The 19319-nt window shown below is 33.6% G+C and overlaps 1 protein-coding gene across 1 annotated transcript in view; it reads right to left on the bottom strand.

The window, feature by feature from the left end:
- LOC139522652 (uncharacterized) overlaps window positions 1-19319 on the bottom strand; it is a 117518-nt gene that overhangs the window by 15001 nt on the left and 83198 nt on the right. The window contains exons 61-70 of the mRNA XM_071316119.1: window positions 12718-12855; window positions 10482-10649; window positions 8996-9204; window positions 7115-7272; window positions 6517-6686; window positions 5654-5701; window positions 4506-4544; window positions 3135-3252; window positions 1555-1670; window positions 1297-1411 (exon numbers count right to left, since the gene is read on the bottom strand). Of these exons, the coding sequence (XP_071172220.1) occupies window positions 1297-1411; window positions 1555-1670; window positions 3135-3252; window positions 4506-4544; window positions 5654-5701; window positions 6517-6686; window positions 7115-7272; window positions 8996-9204; window positions 10482-10649; window positions 12718-12855 (1279 nt within the window). The remainder of the gene's footprint in view (window positions 1-1296; window positions 1412-1554; window positions 1671-3134; window positions 3253-4505; window positions 4545-5653; window positions 5702-6516; window positions 6687-7114; window positions 7273-8995; window positions 9205-10481; window positions 10650-12717; window positions 12856-19319) is intronic.

Genomic DNA, 19319 nt, shown 5'->3' with positions numbered 1-19319 from the left:
AACATTCATTGAAAGGAACACAGTGAATGAAATATTTTGAATTGAAAGTTTGCAAATCTATTTCACCTACCACTGCAATGTAACAATGCTAAACAGCAATTATTTACAAACTCATTTAATAATCTATATTTTCAAAGGTTATAACCAAAAGGATTTTTTTTTAATATAAGAACTGGCTTTTAAAAATTTGATATTTATAGCATTTTGAAGCAACCTTCAAACAAGTTTACTTCCAAGGAGCATAGGAACATATGTCATAGGTATGACACAACAGAATTAGTTAACACAAAGGTCACAATAGCCAAACACACTTTTGATTTGCACTATTTTGAAACTTCATTGAGATGTTTTTGTTAAACATATATCATATTGAAATGATGCGATGACTTACAAGTTGGATAAAAAGCCATAATTTCTATGTCCCTAGCACTATTGTTGCATCAAAGAACCAAACAAATAAATGATTCAATAGGAAGTGCACAATGGTAATAGCACAAAAGAAATCAGAGCAATTTTCTATGCAACCTGGTCAACACTGTATGTACCGTTTTTATCTCTTTTCAAATGAAAAGTAAATTTGTAGAGACTGGCAGTGACACTACTAGATTCCTATGTAAAGTAACATTGTGAAATAACTAAATTGGGATAATATCAGGGTTAATGATGAGAGAATTTTCGATGAGCAAGTACACATACTCGTTCTTCCAACATAAAGGGGATGACATAATAGTGGCATCCTTTCATTTTTTATTGATGCACTCCCAAAAAAACCAACTCCTTATCTAATTTTTTTTCTGTTTATAAATCATAGGAATAATTCATGATTTTGATGAAAGTAGTCCATCATCCAAATTGGAATAGAATCCAACAAAAACATGACAGCGCTCTCCTGGGGATTACAGATGGGAGTGTTTCAATTACATCTTCATTTTCTATAAGTCTATCTAGGACTTTATTTTGACAGCACCAATAACATTATATTCAAATAGTATAAAAAGTATAGAATTATTTGACCAGCCCTCTTTAACATTTACTGTTCACTTATTACAGTTTATTCTTCATTTTATAACTTGATCAGTCACTTTGAACACAATTCTTCTCATTCAATTTTGTATTTGGCACCAGTTGATGTGCCACTTAAGGTAATGGTTACCAAATCACATTAAAAACTATGAAAATCATGTATCCTTGTTGATAGGCTTTTTTTCAATTTTAGCAATTGAGTTGTCAGTTTACTTTTGACTGATGAGTTTGAATGTCCCCCTTGGTATCTTTGCCTCTATTTTACAAACTTACAATTCTTTGCATCTATAGAATCCTAGATTTGCTTGAAGACATTCACATTTGTATTTACAATCATCAATCCATGTGTCATCCTGTCCATAATATTGTCCTTTGTAAAAACAGGTATCTAAACAGAAGAAAAATCATTAATATACTAATAATATACATTTAATGGTAGTAAATCACCTTTCCTCATCTCATGACAAGAAGCAAATTGCGAAAAAGAATACTATATCTTTGGAAAACAGTGCAGTTGTTTCTTGTACTTACTTGGAGGGGCTGTGATAATTCCTCCTATATCTGGTCTACATTCAACATGACCACAACATTGGCCATTTGGTATCACCACTTCACATAACTTAGGCAGATGGTCATATATAGGACAACTGAAAAGAAAAGTAACCGCATTTATTTCCTGGTTATAGGAGGGTAGAAATATGAACAATTTTTTTTTAGATTATATAAGAAAATCTAGCTTTAAGCAGACATTCAATTTTTCTGGGAAATGTTTTATTTTCGTCAGCAGTTTTTTCATCAAGTAAATTTATATAACAATGAATGGATTTATGATTTTGATGTATAAGTGAACCAAACCTATATGAACATTTAGAAAATGTGTACAAAGTTTTCTGCATTAACATTCATAGTTTGTTCTGAATGTCAAAATTTGATGTTATGCATGTGCAAAAATTTTCAGACAATACGAATGCAACTAAGATTTGTGTTTCTTGAAGGCCTCTTTGAACCCCTTGGGATTGTAAAGGTAAAGCTGTTGTGTGTATGCCCTTATGTATAATGTTTAGCAAGAAGAACTAAAAAAAATATGTTTATTAAGATTTTCTTTTGCAGGAAAAGATTGGTTTGCTTTTGTTCAAAATAATTTGACTTCATTGAACATATCAGCAAAAATTCCCCTTCAGATAATCCTCAAGTTCTTTATACGAAAATGCCTATCAACAAATTTGACTAGAATCAAAAGGGGGAATTATGAGTTTGCTTAGTCCACACCTATTATATAAGTACTTTATATACTTTTCTAAAAACAAATGTGGATGTGGTGTGTTATGTTAAAATACTACTACAGAAGACTGCTCGAGTATGCAGCAGTCCTTTGTCAATGATTTCACAGGCAAAATAGAAAAAAAACAAAAGTTTCAACCTGTTGATGCAACAAAATAAGTAACAAAAACTGTTTCTGGCCAAAGTTGATTTGAAGTCAACTTATAAATCTGTTTGCATCAATCAATGTAACTGGTTATGGTTGACTTTTCCTAACTGTCAAACCCATACCTTTATTAATAAAAAAATTCTTTGCTACATTTCAATTATTCTAAAAGTAAACAGAATTTACAAATGTCATTTCAGTTTTTGTTGTACTGTTTAATAAGTAGAGTAGTAATGTTTTCAAAGTAACTCACACTTATCATGTACTTTGTGTTAGGAGTACCACAGATTTGCAACCTGATTTTGCTTCGTTTTTAAAAACGTTTGTTGCTTTGTTGATATGCAAAAAAACTAAACTGGTTCTTTCTCCTAAACCTGTGATTTTTTCAGTTAACACCTTTAACCAAGAACCAGTTAATATGTCTTGGGTCCCTTACTGATCTCTGATAAGTGTTCAACAATGCTTTCATTTGCACTGTATCTTGATACTTTTGGTTTCATTCCCAAATATATAGAGCACCAAGTATGGGTTCCATAGTATCCAATGATATAAGGAGTAATATATAGAGAGGTTTTGAGGGGGACTAGTTATGTGGATTAATGGCTTAAACTATATTGTTTCAATCTTAAATTCCATTTCCAAGTTAACTGCATAATTTTTTTCTGCTGGATATCTAACAACTTACAGAGCATTACACGAATAATGTCCACTTTGTTCATCATCACAGGTACAGTTGTAATCACAACCATCTTCCCAGTTGTCTCCTTGGTGATAAAGTTTTCCTTTATACAGACACCCACCACCTAAAAATAAGACAATATTATCTGATATCCTCAATCATTGTTCATGGTAATATAATGTACCTCATACAGATATTTGGAATGATTAATAAAATAATTTTTCTAGTTCTCATTTGATTTATTGTTTTCATAACACGTTGATTATTTTATTTCATGAACGTGTTGTTTGTTTAATCTCAGTTTTTCATTGGACTAAATTTGATTCTGACGATTGATTTCCTTGCTTTACTCTAAAATTTCCAATGTGACATCATCAATAAAGGAGATCATGTCTGATGATGTCACATAGATAGAACAAATCTTTTTGCAGCTCATTCGCAAATAAGGATCAAACTTATCTGCATATTGTTATAAATAGAAGATTCCATAACCAAATCTCTTGAAATACGATATTTAACCACTCTCAACAGTAAAATTTAAGAATTTAAAACACTTGATGAGCTTTGTATTTTTAAAATTTGAAAATTTAACTGTCTCATGTGGATAAACACATGATATGCAGTAGAAGAATCTATACGTAATCCTACATCTCAATGATGATACAATATACACCCTTACATTAACATTCTGTTTACCCAATACATATATTTTCATTCATAATATTTCAAATCATATAAAAGCTTCTGAAATTTTATAGGCTAAATGCTAGTCTGCTATTCCATGCAACACAAATTCAGTCGATCCCTCATCAACTTTCTGTTTACCAAATATTTATACATTATTCTAACACATATTGGCCATATATAAAATTTTTACTGCCGTTGTCTTCAAAACTACAAATGAGCTCTCCTAAAGTTGCTATCAGACTTTATGTACACATGCTTTATAATTTAATGCATTTACAGATTCATGAGACAACTCTCCACCAGCAACTAAATGACATTAAAGTTAACAACTATATATAGGTCACTGTATGGCCTTCAACAATGAGCAAAACCAACACAGCATAGTAAGCTATAAAAACCATCAATGTTTTTAATTTTTTATCAAATACAATAATATTCAGACGTTATTACAGTGTTTGAATAGATAACCTTTTAGAATAAGTTTATTTGAAGGATCAAGAGCTTACATAGTTTTTATCTTAATTTCAGGACTCTGTAAACATATTCATAATGAGATGTAAAAAAAATACAGCATGGATAAAATAAGAGGTTAGCTGGATTACCAGACACAGCTTTTGAATAGATAGAGTTACATATCCCATTTCTTATCATAAAAGAAGATAGTTTTTACAAACTAAATAAAGAACTTACCTGTTGTATTAACTGTTGGTAGTACCACATTGTTTGGACCTGTAAAATATAAATAATACATTAACAAGTATTAGAAAAATACACAAATCAAAAGAAAATAGTTTCAAGCCCTATGATTTCTAAATCGTTCATTGCTGCTTTCAATAACAAGTTTGGGTCTTTATGTTAATTAAATATTACAAGAACTTAATCATGTTGAATAAATAAAAAGTAAAATAACAAAAGTACCAAATTCTGAGGTATATTCTAAACGGTAGTCCCAAAGCAAATGGCAACATAAAAAGCTCAAACACATAAAACAAATGAATAACAACTGTCATATTCCTACTTGGTACAGGCATTTTCAGTTCCAGTAAATTTCGATTTCACTATTTTTCTTTCTCTTTTGTATAAATAAAAAAAAGAGTGATTTGAAATGGTGAGACAAGGATGGCAAGGAGACGATTGCTGAATTGTAAACAAGTCTAAAATGGAACACAGAACTCATAGAACCTTAGAAATCATAGGCTGTTCTCTATTTGCAACTAATATTTCTTTGCTCTTTGGAAGAAGGTAAGAATCACGAAAAGTCAAGTTGTTTAATTGCCTAGTCAATGCAGAAATAGCTTCAAACTTTTCTTTTTACAAAGGACATTTGCTGACCATGGTGAATGTTATCAACAGATGACACCAGCTGCCAGAAATTGTTGAAGACGGGTATCAACTTCCAAAAGCATTGCAGGTGGAATGCATACATGTTGCTGCTTAAATGGCTTTTCATTCTTCAGTTTTATGAGATGGTGGATCCTATCAGTGTGGCCAATGATGATGTATGAAGTACTAAAGACATATTCAATCTAACAAAGTATTTGTCTTCCTTGTTCCTCTTCTAGTAAATCTGTTGGTAGGCTTACATCATACATACAAGACATCCTCGCTATTGTATACAGTGTTTTTATGTAAGCAACTGATACTGGTTGAACTTCACACCACCAGGCATTTGATGTACAGTGATAGTTATTGTTGTAACGTTGCAGATGTGTACTGGTTCTAGTCAATTATCATAAATGTTGAAAGAAAATTGTATAATTCAAACCACATACAATCATAAATTCTTATGAAAGCTGTTAAAGATGGCATCTGACACATGCTATATTTTGGATACTTACATTTACTATGTCCCTGGATAGTAAAGACATCTCCAACACCAGCTTTAGCTGTAAAAACACAATTAATCATTCATAATTCTGAATCTTGAATGTACACTTCATAACTACAAATTGTCTGTCATCCTCACACATATTTTATAGTAGCTAATATGACCATGAAAACAGTCTCAGAAGTAAAATTCAACTTCATAGCAAACATGGTTTAAATATATGCATTAATGACACAGTTTCATAGGACTAGGGCTGACTACACCTTTTTTTAATTTGGATGGAGAAAATGTAGCTCCTAAAATATTCTATATACTTAATTTTATGACTACAGTATCTATAATTATCAGCAATTTGTCTTAATATATCTCTAAGGAATATGAAGTTAAATGTAGTAGTTAAACAAACTATTTCACAAGTACTAAGTACTGCTCCAGTTGTTCTTTCTATGAATGATATTGCATGCATTTCATTGATGAATTGATGTGAATAGACACGAACAGTATTCAAATAAATATCACTCTGACCTTTATTTATGTTTTATTCATTATTCCACTTCTTTCATTAAATTTTTATGGTACCTAATAATATCTTTTCAACTGATCAAGGAACATGTCAACGTATGGCAAACATGTGTATTTAAAATCTATACAAGTTTGATCTAGTAAGATCTCAAAATTTAAATGAACACATTTTACTCAACTATTCTTTGAACAATTATCAATTTATGTTAATTGAACATTGTTAAACTATAGCTGGTAAAAAGTAATACAAATTTATTTTTAATTTTTCGCATGGAGTTAAATCTCAATTTTTTCAAAATTTGGTCTAATTAAGACAAATTGTCATGTGCAAATGTTAGAATAAAGACTCACTATATCCCCAATGAGCGGAGGTCTGTCCTGGAGCATAATAGAAAGCTGGTTTCTTATCTGTTTCAAGAAAGCATCTGTTTGCTGTCGATATAAACATCCAACCAGTTGAATCACATTTGGATTTATCAGCATTCTGACTTGCATAGAATTCTCTGAGGAAATCTGGATCTCTGAAATGGTTATTGATTCAAATACAATCAGTACCATGTTTATTAAATATCAAAGGGTAGGGATGCTGAAAGAGGTGTTTTAACAGGAACAAATTCAAGTTATTACAAAATTAGAAGTGCAGGGGCTGTAATAAATCACTAGAACAAAAGGGAAACTGTAACCCATCATTATATACTGATGTACAAAAATAATCTAATAAAAATAGTTAGAACTAAACTGATCTTAAGATATATCTTAAGATATACTGAATAGTTCCTGATTTAAAAGAAATTGTTGTAATATTTCTTGTAAAACAAAGCTTAAACACAAAGAAGCAGGGGCTCACAAATTTTAAACAAGAAGGAATCAGCATTTACATGTTCAACATTACTAACTTATAATTTGTTATCTGAGAAATTGAAACCATATCAAATATATAAATACTTACTGAGACATTGCAAAGTACTGTTTAGTTGTAGATTGTAAATCCACCCATGACGAATCTATAATTCTGCTAGGTGTAAACCAACTCATCTTATCTGCTCCTGTAGCATTGAATAACATGAAAGCTTTCTCTACACCATTTTTGTATATAGATACCCTGACCTAAAACAAATACATTTATTAACTGCTGTATCCAATTTTTTATCATTTCAGTCAAATATCCTGTAAGTTCACACTAATAGACAATATTACAGGATTTCATTACTTGTTACATTTTAAATGTCAGAATTACCCTTTAGAAACATAACTGGAGGCTTTATAGAGCCTTGTCACTTACATAGGTGTATGTGCATTTTCATCAACGTGCTCTCCAAAATTTAAGACTAGAATATCAATCTCTTCTACATTCTTTTTTTTTGTTGAACCTGCAATGCTGATTTTTTTTCTTCAATTTTCTTACCTTCTTGTAATTTCTGCTCCGAACACCAAAAAGTGTAAAAAAAATCACACTGGACACTTTTATTTAATAAAATGTCACACTTATTGTGATAAAATTTGGTTCAACTTGGGCATGTAGTTTAAGAGGATATGATTTTTGTAAAAGTTAACAGACATTGATGGACAAGTAATTCCAAAAATGGCAACAGCTCACACTTGTCATTTGGGCAAAACATAATGAAACATTATGTGCTAAAAATAATGAAACATCACGATCATCACCTGTGAACTTTTAATAATTATTTTAGTAAATAGGCATAAAAGAAACATGTTTTATTTGGTCAAGCCAATATGATTTAATACTTCTCATATATTAAGTTTTATATATATGTAATAATAGTGTTCTAATGTGTAAAGTTTCTATTATTCAAAATGTAATGCTATAAAACATGTTTTTTTTATCGAAATGTATTTCCTTTTCAAACCAAATAGTACTCCTTTCTCCTCTCATGGAAATCATTTGGAAATTGAAATAGTATTTTAGTATGTCTTCTCATGCAGTCCATCTATGCCCATTCAGTGGCTTAAATGTTTTTTCAATGTGGTTTACAGATGAATGGTACATCTTTCATCAATTCTTGTGTAATTAATATTACTTTTAGAGTGAAGAAAATAATTCTTTAACACTTACAGTGGATATAGTGCAAAAAACTTGTAGGATATAAAATACCATTCCTGTACTATTGTGACTTAAAAGTCATTACAACTGGTGACCAAATTGTTTGCAATCTTAACAGGATAAAAAAGAAATTTACCTTGAATGATTTTTGTGAATGCTACATGTGGCCAAAAGTATTTGTTGTTTTCATATTTTCAGCAAAAAGTTTTTATTTAAATGAAGGTAAAGTGAGATAAATTTCATTAAACAAAAATGGTCAAAGTCCTATAACTTCTGCAAAAATTATGTAATTCAAATAACAATACAGAAAGCTAATTATACATAACATATAATTTGAAAGCATGAAAATTGCCATAATATCATATAAAAAACAAAAAAGGTATTTACAAGGTTTCATCATGCTACTGTACTCTTTAAACAGTCAAAGTCCTTTAACTTGTGCATCAATTGACAAAATAAAGAAAAATTCAGAGGAAGTGTGTTTTGTGAACAGATCAGGGACAATATTACAGGATTTCATTACTTATAACATTTTAAATGTCAGAATTACCCTTTAGAAACATAACTGGAGGCTTTATAGAGCCTTGTCACTCACATAGGTGTATGTTCATTTTCATCAACATGCTCTCCAAAATTTAAGACAAAAATATCAATCACTTCTAAATTCTTCTTTTTTGTTGAACCCGCAATGCTGTGTCTCCAGTTCTGGTGTATTTGGAGATAATGAATATACAAATTTTTGTCATTAAGATAAAACTGTGTCTATACCTTATCTAAACAAAGACTTGGCCAGTTGTTTGACAATCCTGGTTTGTAGTGCCCTGGGAAGTTTGGTGTCAGTGAGTTGGCTCCGGGTTGGAATTCATTTATGGTCTTAGTTGAATTCCATAATCCAAATAGGTCAGTAACACCTGGAGGATATGTTCCTACTCCAGTCACTCCCTTCATCAATAGTACATAACCATTTGGTGATGGTGCTTAAAATAAAAACCATCAATAGTACATAACCATTTGGTGATGGTGCTTAAATAAATATCATCAATAGTATATAACCATTTGGTGATGGTGCTTAAAATAAATATCATCAATAGATCATAACCATTTGGTGATGGTGCTTAAATAAAAACCATCAATAGTATATAACCATTTGGTGATGGTGCTTAAATAAATATCATCAATAGTATATAACCATTTGGTGATGGTGCTTAAAATAAATATCATCAATAGTATATAACCATTTGGTGATGGTGCTTAAATAAATATCATCAATAGTATATAACCATTTGGTGATGGCGCTTAAAATAAATATCATCAATAGATCATAACCATTTGGTGATGGCGCTTAAAATAAATATCATCAATAGTACATAACCATTTGGTGATGGTGCTTAAAATATATATCCTCAATAGAACATAACCATTTGGTGATGGTGCTTAAAATAAATACCATCAATAGTACATAACTATTTGGTGATGGTGTTTAAAATACATATCATGAATAGTACATAACCATTTCGTGATGGTGCTTAAAATAAATATCATGAATAGTACATAACCATTTCGTGATGGTGCTTAAAATAAATATCATCAATAGTACATAACCATTTGGTGATGGTGCTTAAATAAATATCATCAATAGTATATAACCATTTCGTGATGGTGCTTAAATAAAAACCATCAATAGTACATAACCATTTGGTGATGGTGCTTAAATAAATATCATCAATAGTATATAACCATTTGGTGATGGCGCTTAAAATATGTGATATAAAATGTTATGGAATGTATTATTTTAAATTCAGCAATAATTGCGTGCATTTACTTTTGCAATTTCGTCAATTCTTTAAATTATTGAAATTATAACCCTGTAACATTTTTCACAATAACTAAAACATTGCACTAATTTTTATGAATTAACAGTATATCATATAAAGTTAACATGCTTCTTGACATCATTAAAAATATCAGAAATGAATATGATAAAAAGTTTGTTAAAAGTTAGTTAGTACTGTTCCACTAACAGAGTACTTCTAGGAAAACCATCAATAATATTCAGGAATGTATTTGGCCAAGTCTTTAAAAGTGGATAAACAGCACAATTTAGAAAAAAAGAAAAATAATTCTTCAATTCATCAAGGTCTGGTCTGATTTTGACAATGTACTTACAATTTCACATCATAATAGACCTATGTACTTAGTTTCAAATTGATTTTCAGTGATCTGGCATAAGTTACACATTGTAATGATAACATACTTGATACTTGTACTGATGGTACTGAAGGTGTAGGACATAAGTTACACATGTGAGCACAATTTACTCTGGCAAAGTCAAAAAGCAATGTACAAACATCTGGCCCAATTTGTGCACAGGCAGCGGGGTTCTTGTCAACACAGAGGGGTGTAGCAGTTGTCATCTGATCAGCTGAAATATAAATATTCATATGTAGATTAAAGAGCATATGAAAGATCATGATAGATGCAGCAAAGTTTTAAATCAAAGTGCTTGTGAGCACTCAAGGGTAAACATTTCTTCCAGTAAAGCAATGCAAGTTTTAAATCAAACATCAAATTGTATTTAGCAAAAGAGCAAATTTTGGCATACTATATAATATACTCTGTAGTATTTCTATTTGTATCCATCTGATGAGTTAAGCTTTTTTTCAACTGATTTTTATAGTTTGTTCTTTTGTTGTATTGTTACACCACTGTCCCAGGTTAGGAGAGGATTGGGACCCTGCTTACATTTTTAACCCTGCCACATTCTGTATGTATGTGTCTGTCCAAAGTCAGGAGCCTGTAATTCAGTGGTTGTCTGACTGTTTATGTGTTACATATTTGTTTTTCATTCATTTTTTGTACATGAATTAGGCCGTAATTTTGCTCGTTTGATTTGTTGTACATTGTAATTTCAGGGCCTTTTATAGCTGACTATACAGTATGGGCTTTGCTCATTGTTGAAGGCCATATGGTGACCTATAGTTGTTAATTTCTACGTCATTTGGACTTTTTTTGAGAGTTGTATCATTGGAAATCATACCACATTTTGTTTTTAATATATAGGGTAAGAATTGTGTTATCTTCCTTTGTAGTTAAACCTAATTTTTTGAATTGTTTAATTATAAATTAGGCCATTAGTTTCCTCACTTGAATCGTTTTATATTTTCATGATGGGGCCTTTCATAGCCACCCTATGGATAGTTGTGTCATTGGCAATAATTTCTACCTCAGGCATAGATTACCTTAGCTGTATTTGGCAAAACTTTTAGGAATTTTGGTCCTCAATGCTCTTCAACTTCGTACTTTATTTGGCCTTTTTAACTTTTTTGGATTCGAGCGTCGCTGATGAGTTTTTTTGTAGACGAAACGCGTGTCTGGCGTATATACTAAATTTAGTTCTGGTATCTATGATGCGTTTATATACCACATCTCATTATCTTTATATCATATGCAATGAAAAACTCATGTAATAATTAATTAAATAGGTTTAGTCTGCTTGACAAGTGACAAGTTCGGTTACATAATTTTGTAACTTGAAAATCTGAGTATTATATATCTTAGTGCTTATTATATTCTAAAATTCATAATGGTTTGTTAGTGACCGTATATTTTTTTTTGTGCCAACAGGTAGTCGATCACTGTAACAAATAATAACATAAACATAAATACACAATTTATCCCCTCTGAGTAACTAGGTACATTCATACTCTTTCTAATATAAAAATGAAAGTTATTTAGGTTTGAAACTATATAGCATTCTTCCCATTTTTGAGGCTAACAGGCCATTAGTTTTCTCAATTTGATTGTTTCTTTTTTCTTCATGTCAGGGCTGTTTATAACCAACTAAATACGGTATTGAATTTCTTATTCTCCACATTTTTATATACAGAAAATAGGTCTGTAATGTTTTATGACCACATATATAGGTTATCTATAGTATGTACATTCTAATCATTGCTAGGTCTTATGTCAGAACAAACTTTTGTTTTTATTACAGTGTTTAGTCCTCTTAGGTCAGAACAAACTTTGGTTTTTATTACAGTGTTTAGTCCTCTTAGGTTTTATGATCCCATTAATTTTTAACAGGACTGTGTTCTAACATTACTTTGAAAAGTCTTGTATTAAGAAATAATCAGTATATTATGGTTACAATGACTGATTTTGGAGAAATATGTTTTAATATGCAATAAAAAAACTGTGTTTTAAAGTTATGATTAAAAGTCTATATTGATAAAACCACTTTTATAGTATTGACCTGTACTAATGTGCAAATGAAATGCCGATTGACACAAAGGAAAAGCACTATTTTTGGGTAAAACACCTATCATTACAATAGCTCATCACTAATTAACATCTGATTGATTTTGATAAATCTTGGAAAAAGCAGAGAAATATACACAGGGTTATAAGCAAGTTTTTCTTTCTTTACAGTTAACAAAGCAAAAAATTAAACACACTTGAAAAAAACTTGATAAACTGTATCCCAAACTTACCACACATACTACAATGATGTTGACAGTTTTCTTTAGCCCATGGTACATACTCGTTGAAACAAACCTTTTTACCATATAAATCACAGTTTGGAAGTTTATCTTGGCATGAAGATGTAGGTGTGGTCATACCAGGCTGAGCTGTAATAAGCAATGACAATTATTATTAATACTTAGGTGTCATCACCTGTGATTAGACTGTATTAAAATCTATGATTTCAAATGAGGAATGTAAAAAAAGATGTTTTAAGTTATTAAAATTTTGTATTTGAGTGTTAGTTATCTTTTCACAGGATTTTTGTCTTAGTATAAATCCAGTTATATACTAGTCACGGTGCTGATGATAGTTAGGAATGTAGGTTTACATGGTGGCTTGCATTTTCTGAGTACAATCAAGATAAATAACATGGTTTCTTTACATAAGATGTTTTACTTGTATATTTAGGTTTCTTATTCAAAGTAAACATCACTTGTACTTTGCTGGCAAAACAGCTGGTATTGAACAACCAACAAATCTGAAGCAAATGTGCCTTTGTGCACAATAATGGTCTTATAATATCATTATTAAACACTCACTGTAGAAGGCTTATCTTAGGCTTGAGGAATAAAGCGAACTTTTAAGGAAAGGATGCCCCGCTGCACTTTTAAAGTCCAATTGCAAAGGAACAATGTACCATTTGATATGTAAAGTGTATAAATAAAGAACCAAAAGGCCAGAAGTGCAAATTAATCTTTCATTGATCACTATTTGTTATAAAGACTGTTTTGTTAACAGTTATTTTTAAATAATTTATATCAAATATCATCTTATTTTTATTTTCAGGTTAAGCAGTACTCCTGATCTGACTGAAACAGAAGTTATTATAATTGGGTGTGTGTGTGCAGCTATATCAGTAGCCCTTCTAACAATACCAGTTTTCTACAGTAATGACAGATATGCTGATGTTGTCAGTTATTTTACATGATGTGGGGTTATCAGGAATGTGCCAATAAGACAGCAATCCAGCAAAACAACAAAACACAGATGTGTTATAAATTAATCTTTTTGGTTGGCACACTCTTCTGACAGGTGATATCAAAGAGCTATAGAAAATGTATATTTATTTTCTTCAGCTAACCAAAGGACAACTGTATCTAAAGGTATATTACAGAGAGAAAGAGTCATTACTCATGGTTCTCCATAGCTGATCATGATGTTAAAATAGCACACACAAAACTTATCTAAAATCTAAAAGACTATCAAGAGAATAGGTAGTTACAACTGTCAACAAATGTGCTTAATGTCAATATATTTACTAATAAACAGTTGCGCCATGAGCGCATGATACACCCGACGTCTTGTGTGGAAATTTTATGCAATAATCATCAATAGTTTCTGCGAAAGTCTTAAGCAATAACCATTTATTGTTTTTGAGACACGGCGGGACATGTGAAACCCCCCCACCCTGTTTTCACAGGATTTTTGTCAAACCATCAACATAAATTAATCTTTTTGGTTGGCACACTCTTCTGACAGGTGATATCAAAGAGCTATAGAAAATGTACATTTTTTTTCTTCAGCTAACCAAAGGACAACTGTATCTAAAGGTATATTACAGAGAGAAAGAGTCTATACCAATGGTTCTCCATAGCTGATCATGATGTTAAAATAGCACACACAAATCTTATCTAAAATCTAAAAGACCATCAAGAGAATAGGTAGTTACAACTGTCCACAAATGTGCTTAATGTCAATATATTTACTAAAAACTGACTGTTCCTTTAATTCACTGCTAATGGTAAATCTGCAGAGAATTAAAAATGAATTAGGAATGCTCTGTTTACATGACTGGCTTAAGCTAAATAAAGTTGGAAAAGAAGCAAACTTATATAAAATTAAAAACCAATTGCTCAGAGAACAATTGAAGGTCTTTCCACTAGTAAAGATGTATTTTGATATTAAAATATGAAAAATCAGTTTAAAATGTTAGTTCCTATGGCTTTATGATGTATTAATATCAATTTAAAGCAAAGGTCAAAATCTAGAACGTCCTATTAACCTATGACCTTGACCTCAATTTCAAGGTCACAAACCAAGGACCTTAAATCAAAAGACCCTAGGTCTTTAATATGTTTGGTTAAAGAGTAATATCACTTTACACGTAATTCTAAATGTAAGATGGGCAAAAACTCCCATTTATTTTCTGTGCACCCTTTCAACCAAAATATACAAGTTAGGAAATGTCGCAACTAACAATTTATGAAAACTTATTTGTCGATATGTCATACGGTATTTGAAAATCAGTGAAAATAAGCAAAAATCAAAATTTAGAACATGACCTTGACCTTGACCTCATTTTCATTTTTTGGGACCAAGGACCTCAAATTTGAAGACCCTAGGTCTCTATCACTTATGGTTTACCAGTTAGAAATGCATATTACTTATATCATTTGCATAAGGGGAAATAACTCTCATATGGAGTCTCTGGAAAGCTTCGGTCCAAATTAATTGCCTAATCCTGAAGATGTAATGAGCAATTTGGTAAAATAAATTTGTCGTAATCTTTTACGGTTGCGAAGTAGTAGTGGCCACAAGAAAAACGTGTTTGGGGAGATAACTCTTACAACGTAAAGTATTTTGTTACGCGGTTGTAAATTTTTAAAGCGTATAAACTATACGATATCATATTCCAAATATCTAAGCGACATCTTATGAAACAGCAAGACTACGCAAGAAAAAAAATTAGGCGGAAGAAAAAAAAAAATAATTAAAAACCAATTGTTCAGAGAACAATTGAAGGTCTTTCCACTAGTAAAGGTCTATCTTGATATTGAAATATGAAAAATCAGTTTTAAATGTTAGTTCCTATGGCTTTATAATGTATTTATATGAATTTAAAGCAAAGGTCAAAATCTAGAACGTCCTTTTAACCTATGACCTTGACCTAAATTTCAAGGTCACAAACCAAGGACCTTAAATCATAATACCCTAGGTCTTTAATATGTTTGGTTAATGAGTAATACCACTTTACGCGCAATTCTAAATGTAAGATGGACAAACACTCCAATTTATTGTATGGGCACCCTTTCAACCAAAATACACAAGTAAGGACATGTCGCAACTAACAATTTAGGAAAAAATATTTGTCGATATGTCATACAGTATTTGAAAATAAGTGAAAATAAGCCAAAATCAAATTTTTGATTATGACCTTGACCTTTGACCTTGACATTATATTCATTTTTTTGGACCAAGGATCTCAAATCAAGAGACCATAGGTCTTTATCACTTATAGTTTACCAGTTAGAAACGCATATCACCTATATCAACTACATAAGGGGGAATAACTCTCATATGGAGTCTCTGGATAGCTTCGGTCAAAATTAAAATTCTAATCCTGAAGATGTAACGAGCAATTTGGTAAAATAATTTTGTCGTAGTCTTTTACGGTTGCGAAGGAGTAGTGGCCACAAGAAAAACAGTGTTTGGGGAGATAACTCTTACAACGTAAAGTATTTGGTTACGCCGTTGTCAGTATTAAAAGCGTATAAACTATATGATATTATATTCCAAATATCTAAGCGACATCTTTTGAAACATCAATATTACGCAAGAAAAAAATTAGGTGGAAGAAAAAAAAATAATAATAATAAATATAAATCAATTGTTTAAAAACAATTGTTAACTGTCTTTCCCCTCTGAAACATGATTGATTTTTTATTACTTGCTTAATTAATTGATTGATAGATTGGTTGGTTGGTTGGTTGATTAATTGATTGATTGATTGATTGATTGATTGATAGATAGATAGATAGATACATTTAAAGCCTCACAGAACACGTTGAAAACGGCATGGAGAGCGTAATTCCCGTGTTTAAACACGTGTGACCTAGCCTCTAGGAACACGTGAAAACGGAATTCAGAGCCTAGTGCCCGTGTTTAAACACGTGAGACCTAGCCTCTAGGAACATGTGAAAACGGCATTGAGAGCCTAGTGCCCGTGTTTAAACACATGAGACCTAGCCTCTGGGAACACGTGAAAACGGCATTGAGAGCCTAGTGCCCGTGTTTAAACACGTGAGACCTAGCCTCTGGGAACACGTGAAAACGGCATTGAGAGCCTAGTGCCCGTGTTTAAACACTTGAGACCTAGCCTCTAGGAACACGTGAAAACGGCATTGAGAGCGTAGTGCCCGTGTTTAAACACTTGAGACCTAGCCTCTAGGAACACGTGAAAACGGCATTGAGAGCCTAGTGCCCGTGTTTAAACACTTGAGACCTAGCCTCTAGGAACACGTGAAAATGGCATTGAGAGCCTAGTGCCCGTGTTTAAACACTTGAGACCTAGCCTCTAGGAACACGTGAAAACGGCATTGAGAGCCTAGTGCCCGTGTTTAAACACTTTAGACCTAGCCTCTAGGAACACGTGAAAACGGCATTGAGAGCCTAGTGTCCGTGTTTGAACACGTGAGACCTAGCCTCTAGGAACACGTGAAAACGGCATTGAGAGCCTAGTGCCCGTGTTTAAACACGTGAGACCTAGCCTCTTGGAACACATGAAAATGGCATTGAGAGCCTAGTGCCCGTGTTTAAACACGTGAGACCTAGCCTCTAGGAACACGTAAAAACGGCATTGAGAGCCTAGTGCCCGTGTTTAAACACGTGAGACATAGCCTCTAGGAACACGTAAAAACGGCATTGAGAGCCTAGTGCCCGTGTTTAAACACGTGAGACCTAGCCTCTTGGAACACGTGAAAACGGCATTGAGAGCCTAGTGCCCGTGTTTAAACACGTGAGACCTAGCCTCTAGTAACACGTGAAAACGGCATTGAGAGCCTAGTGCCCGTGTTTAAACACGTGAGATCTAGCCTCTTGGAACACGTGAAAACGGCATTGAGAGCCTAGTGCCCGTGTTTAAACACGTGAGACCTAGCCTCTTGGAACACGTGAAAACGGCATTGAGAGCCTAGTGCCCGTGTTTAAACACATGAGACCTAGCCTCTGGGAACACGTGAAAACGGCATTGAGAGCCTAGTGCCCGTGTTTAAACACGTGAGACCTAGCCTCTGGGAACACGTGAAAACGGCATTGAGAGCCTAGTGCCCGTGTTTAAACACGTGAGACCTAGCCTCTAGGAACACGTGAAAACGGCATTGAGAGCGTAGCGCCCGTGTTTAAACACTTGAGACCTAGCCTCTAGGAACACGTGAAAACGGCATTGAGAGCGTAGTGCCCGTGTTTAAACACTTGAGACCTAGCCTCTAGGAACACGTGAAAACGGCATTGAGAGCCTAGTGCCCGTGTTTAAACACTTTAGACCTAGCCTCTAGGAACACGTGAAAACGGCATTGAGAGCCTAGTGTCCGTGTTTGAACACGTGAGACCTAGTCTCTAGGAACACGTGAAAACGGCATTGAGAGCCTAGTGCCCGTGTTTAAACACGTGAGACCTAGCCTCTTGGAACACATGAAAATGGCATTGAGAGCCTAGTGCCCGTGTTTAAACACGTGAGACCTAGCCTCTAGGAACACGTAAAAACGGCATTGAGAGCCTAGTGCCCGTGTTTAAACACGTGAGACATAGCCTCTAGGAACACGTAAAAACGGCATTGAGAGCCTAGTGCCCGTGTTTAAACACGTGAGACCTAGCCTCTAGGAACATGTGAAAACGGCATTGAGAGCCTAGTGCCCGTGTTTAAACACATGAGACCTAGCCTCTGGGAACACGTGAAAACGGCATTGAGAGCCTAGTGCCCGTGTTTAAACACGTGAGACCTAGCCTCTGGGAACACGTGAAAACGGCATTGAGAGCCTAGTGCCCGTGTTTAAACACTTGAGACCTAGCCTCTAGGAACACGTGAAAACGGCATTGAGAGCGTAGTGCCCGTGTTTAAACACTTGAGACCTAGCCTCTAGGAACACGTGAAAACGGCATTGAGAGCCTAGTGCCCGTGTTTAAACACTTGAGACCTAGCCTCTAGGAACACGTGAAAATGGCATTGAGAGCCTAGTGCCCGTGTTTAAACACTTGAGACCTAGCCTCTAGGAACACGTGAAAACGGCATTGAGAGCCTAGTGCCCGTGTTTAAACACTTTAGACCTAGCCTCTAGGAACACGTGAAAACGGCATTGAGAGCCTAGTGTCCGTGTTTGAACACGTGAGACCTAGCCTCTAGGAACACGTGAAAACGGCATTGAGAGCCTAGTGCCCGTGTTTAAACACGTGAGACCTAGCCTCTTGGAACACATGAAAATGGCATTGAGAGCCTAGTGCCCGTGTTTAAACACGTGAGACCTAGCCTCTAGGAACACGTAAAAACGGCATTGAGAGCCTAGTGCCCGTGTTTAAACACGTGAGACATAGCCTCTAGGAACACGTAAAAACGGCATTGAGAGCCTAGTGCCCGTGTTTAAACACGTGAGACCTAGCCTCTTGGAACACGTGAAAACGGCATTGAGAGCCTAGTGCCCGTGTTTAAACACGTGAGACCTAGCCTCTAGTAACACGTGAAAACGGCATTGAGAGCCTAGTGCCCGTGTTTAAACACGTGAGATCTAGCCTCTTGGAACACGTGAAAACGGCATTGAGAGCCTAGTGCCCGTGTTTAAACACATGAGACCTAGCC

The sequence above is a fragment of the Mytilus edulis genome, chromosome 5 (genome assembly GCF_963676685.1).
Source record: "Mytilus edulis chromosome 5, xbMytEdul2.2, whole genome shotgun sequence".
Lineage (NCBI taxonomy): Eukaryota > Metazoa > Mollusca > Bivalvia > Mytilida > Mytilidae > Mytilus > Mytilus edulis.
This window is presented reverse-complemented; position numbering and strand designations above follow the sequence as displayed.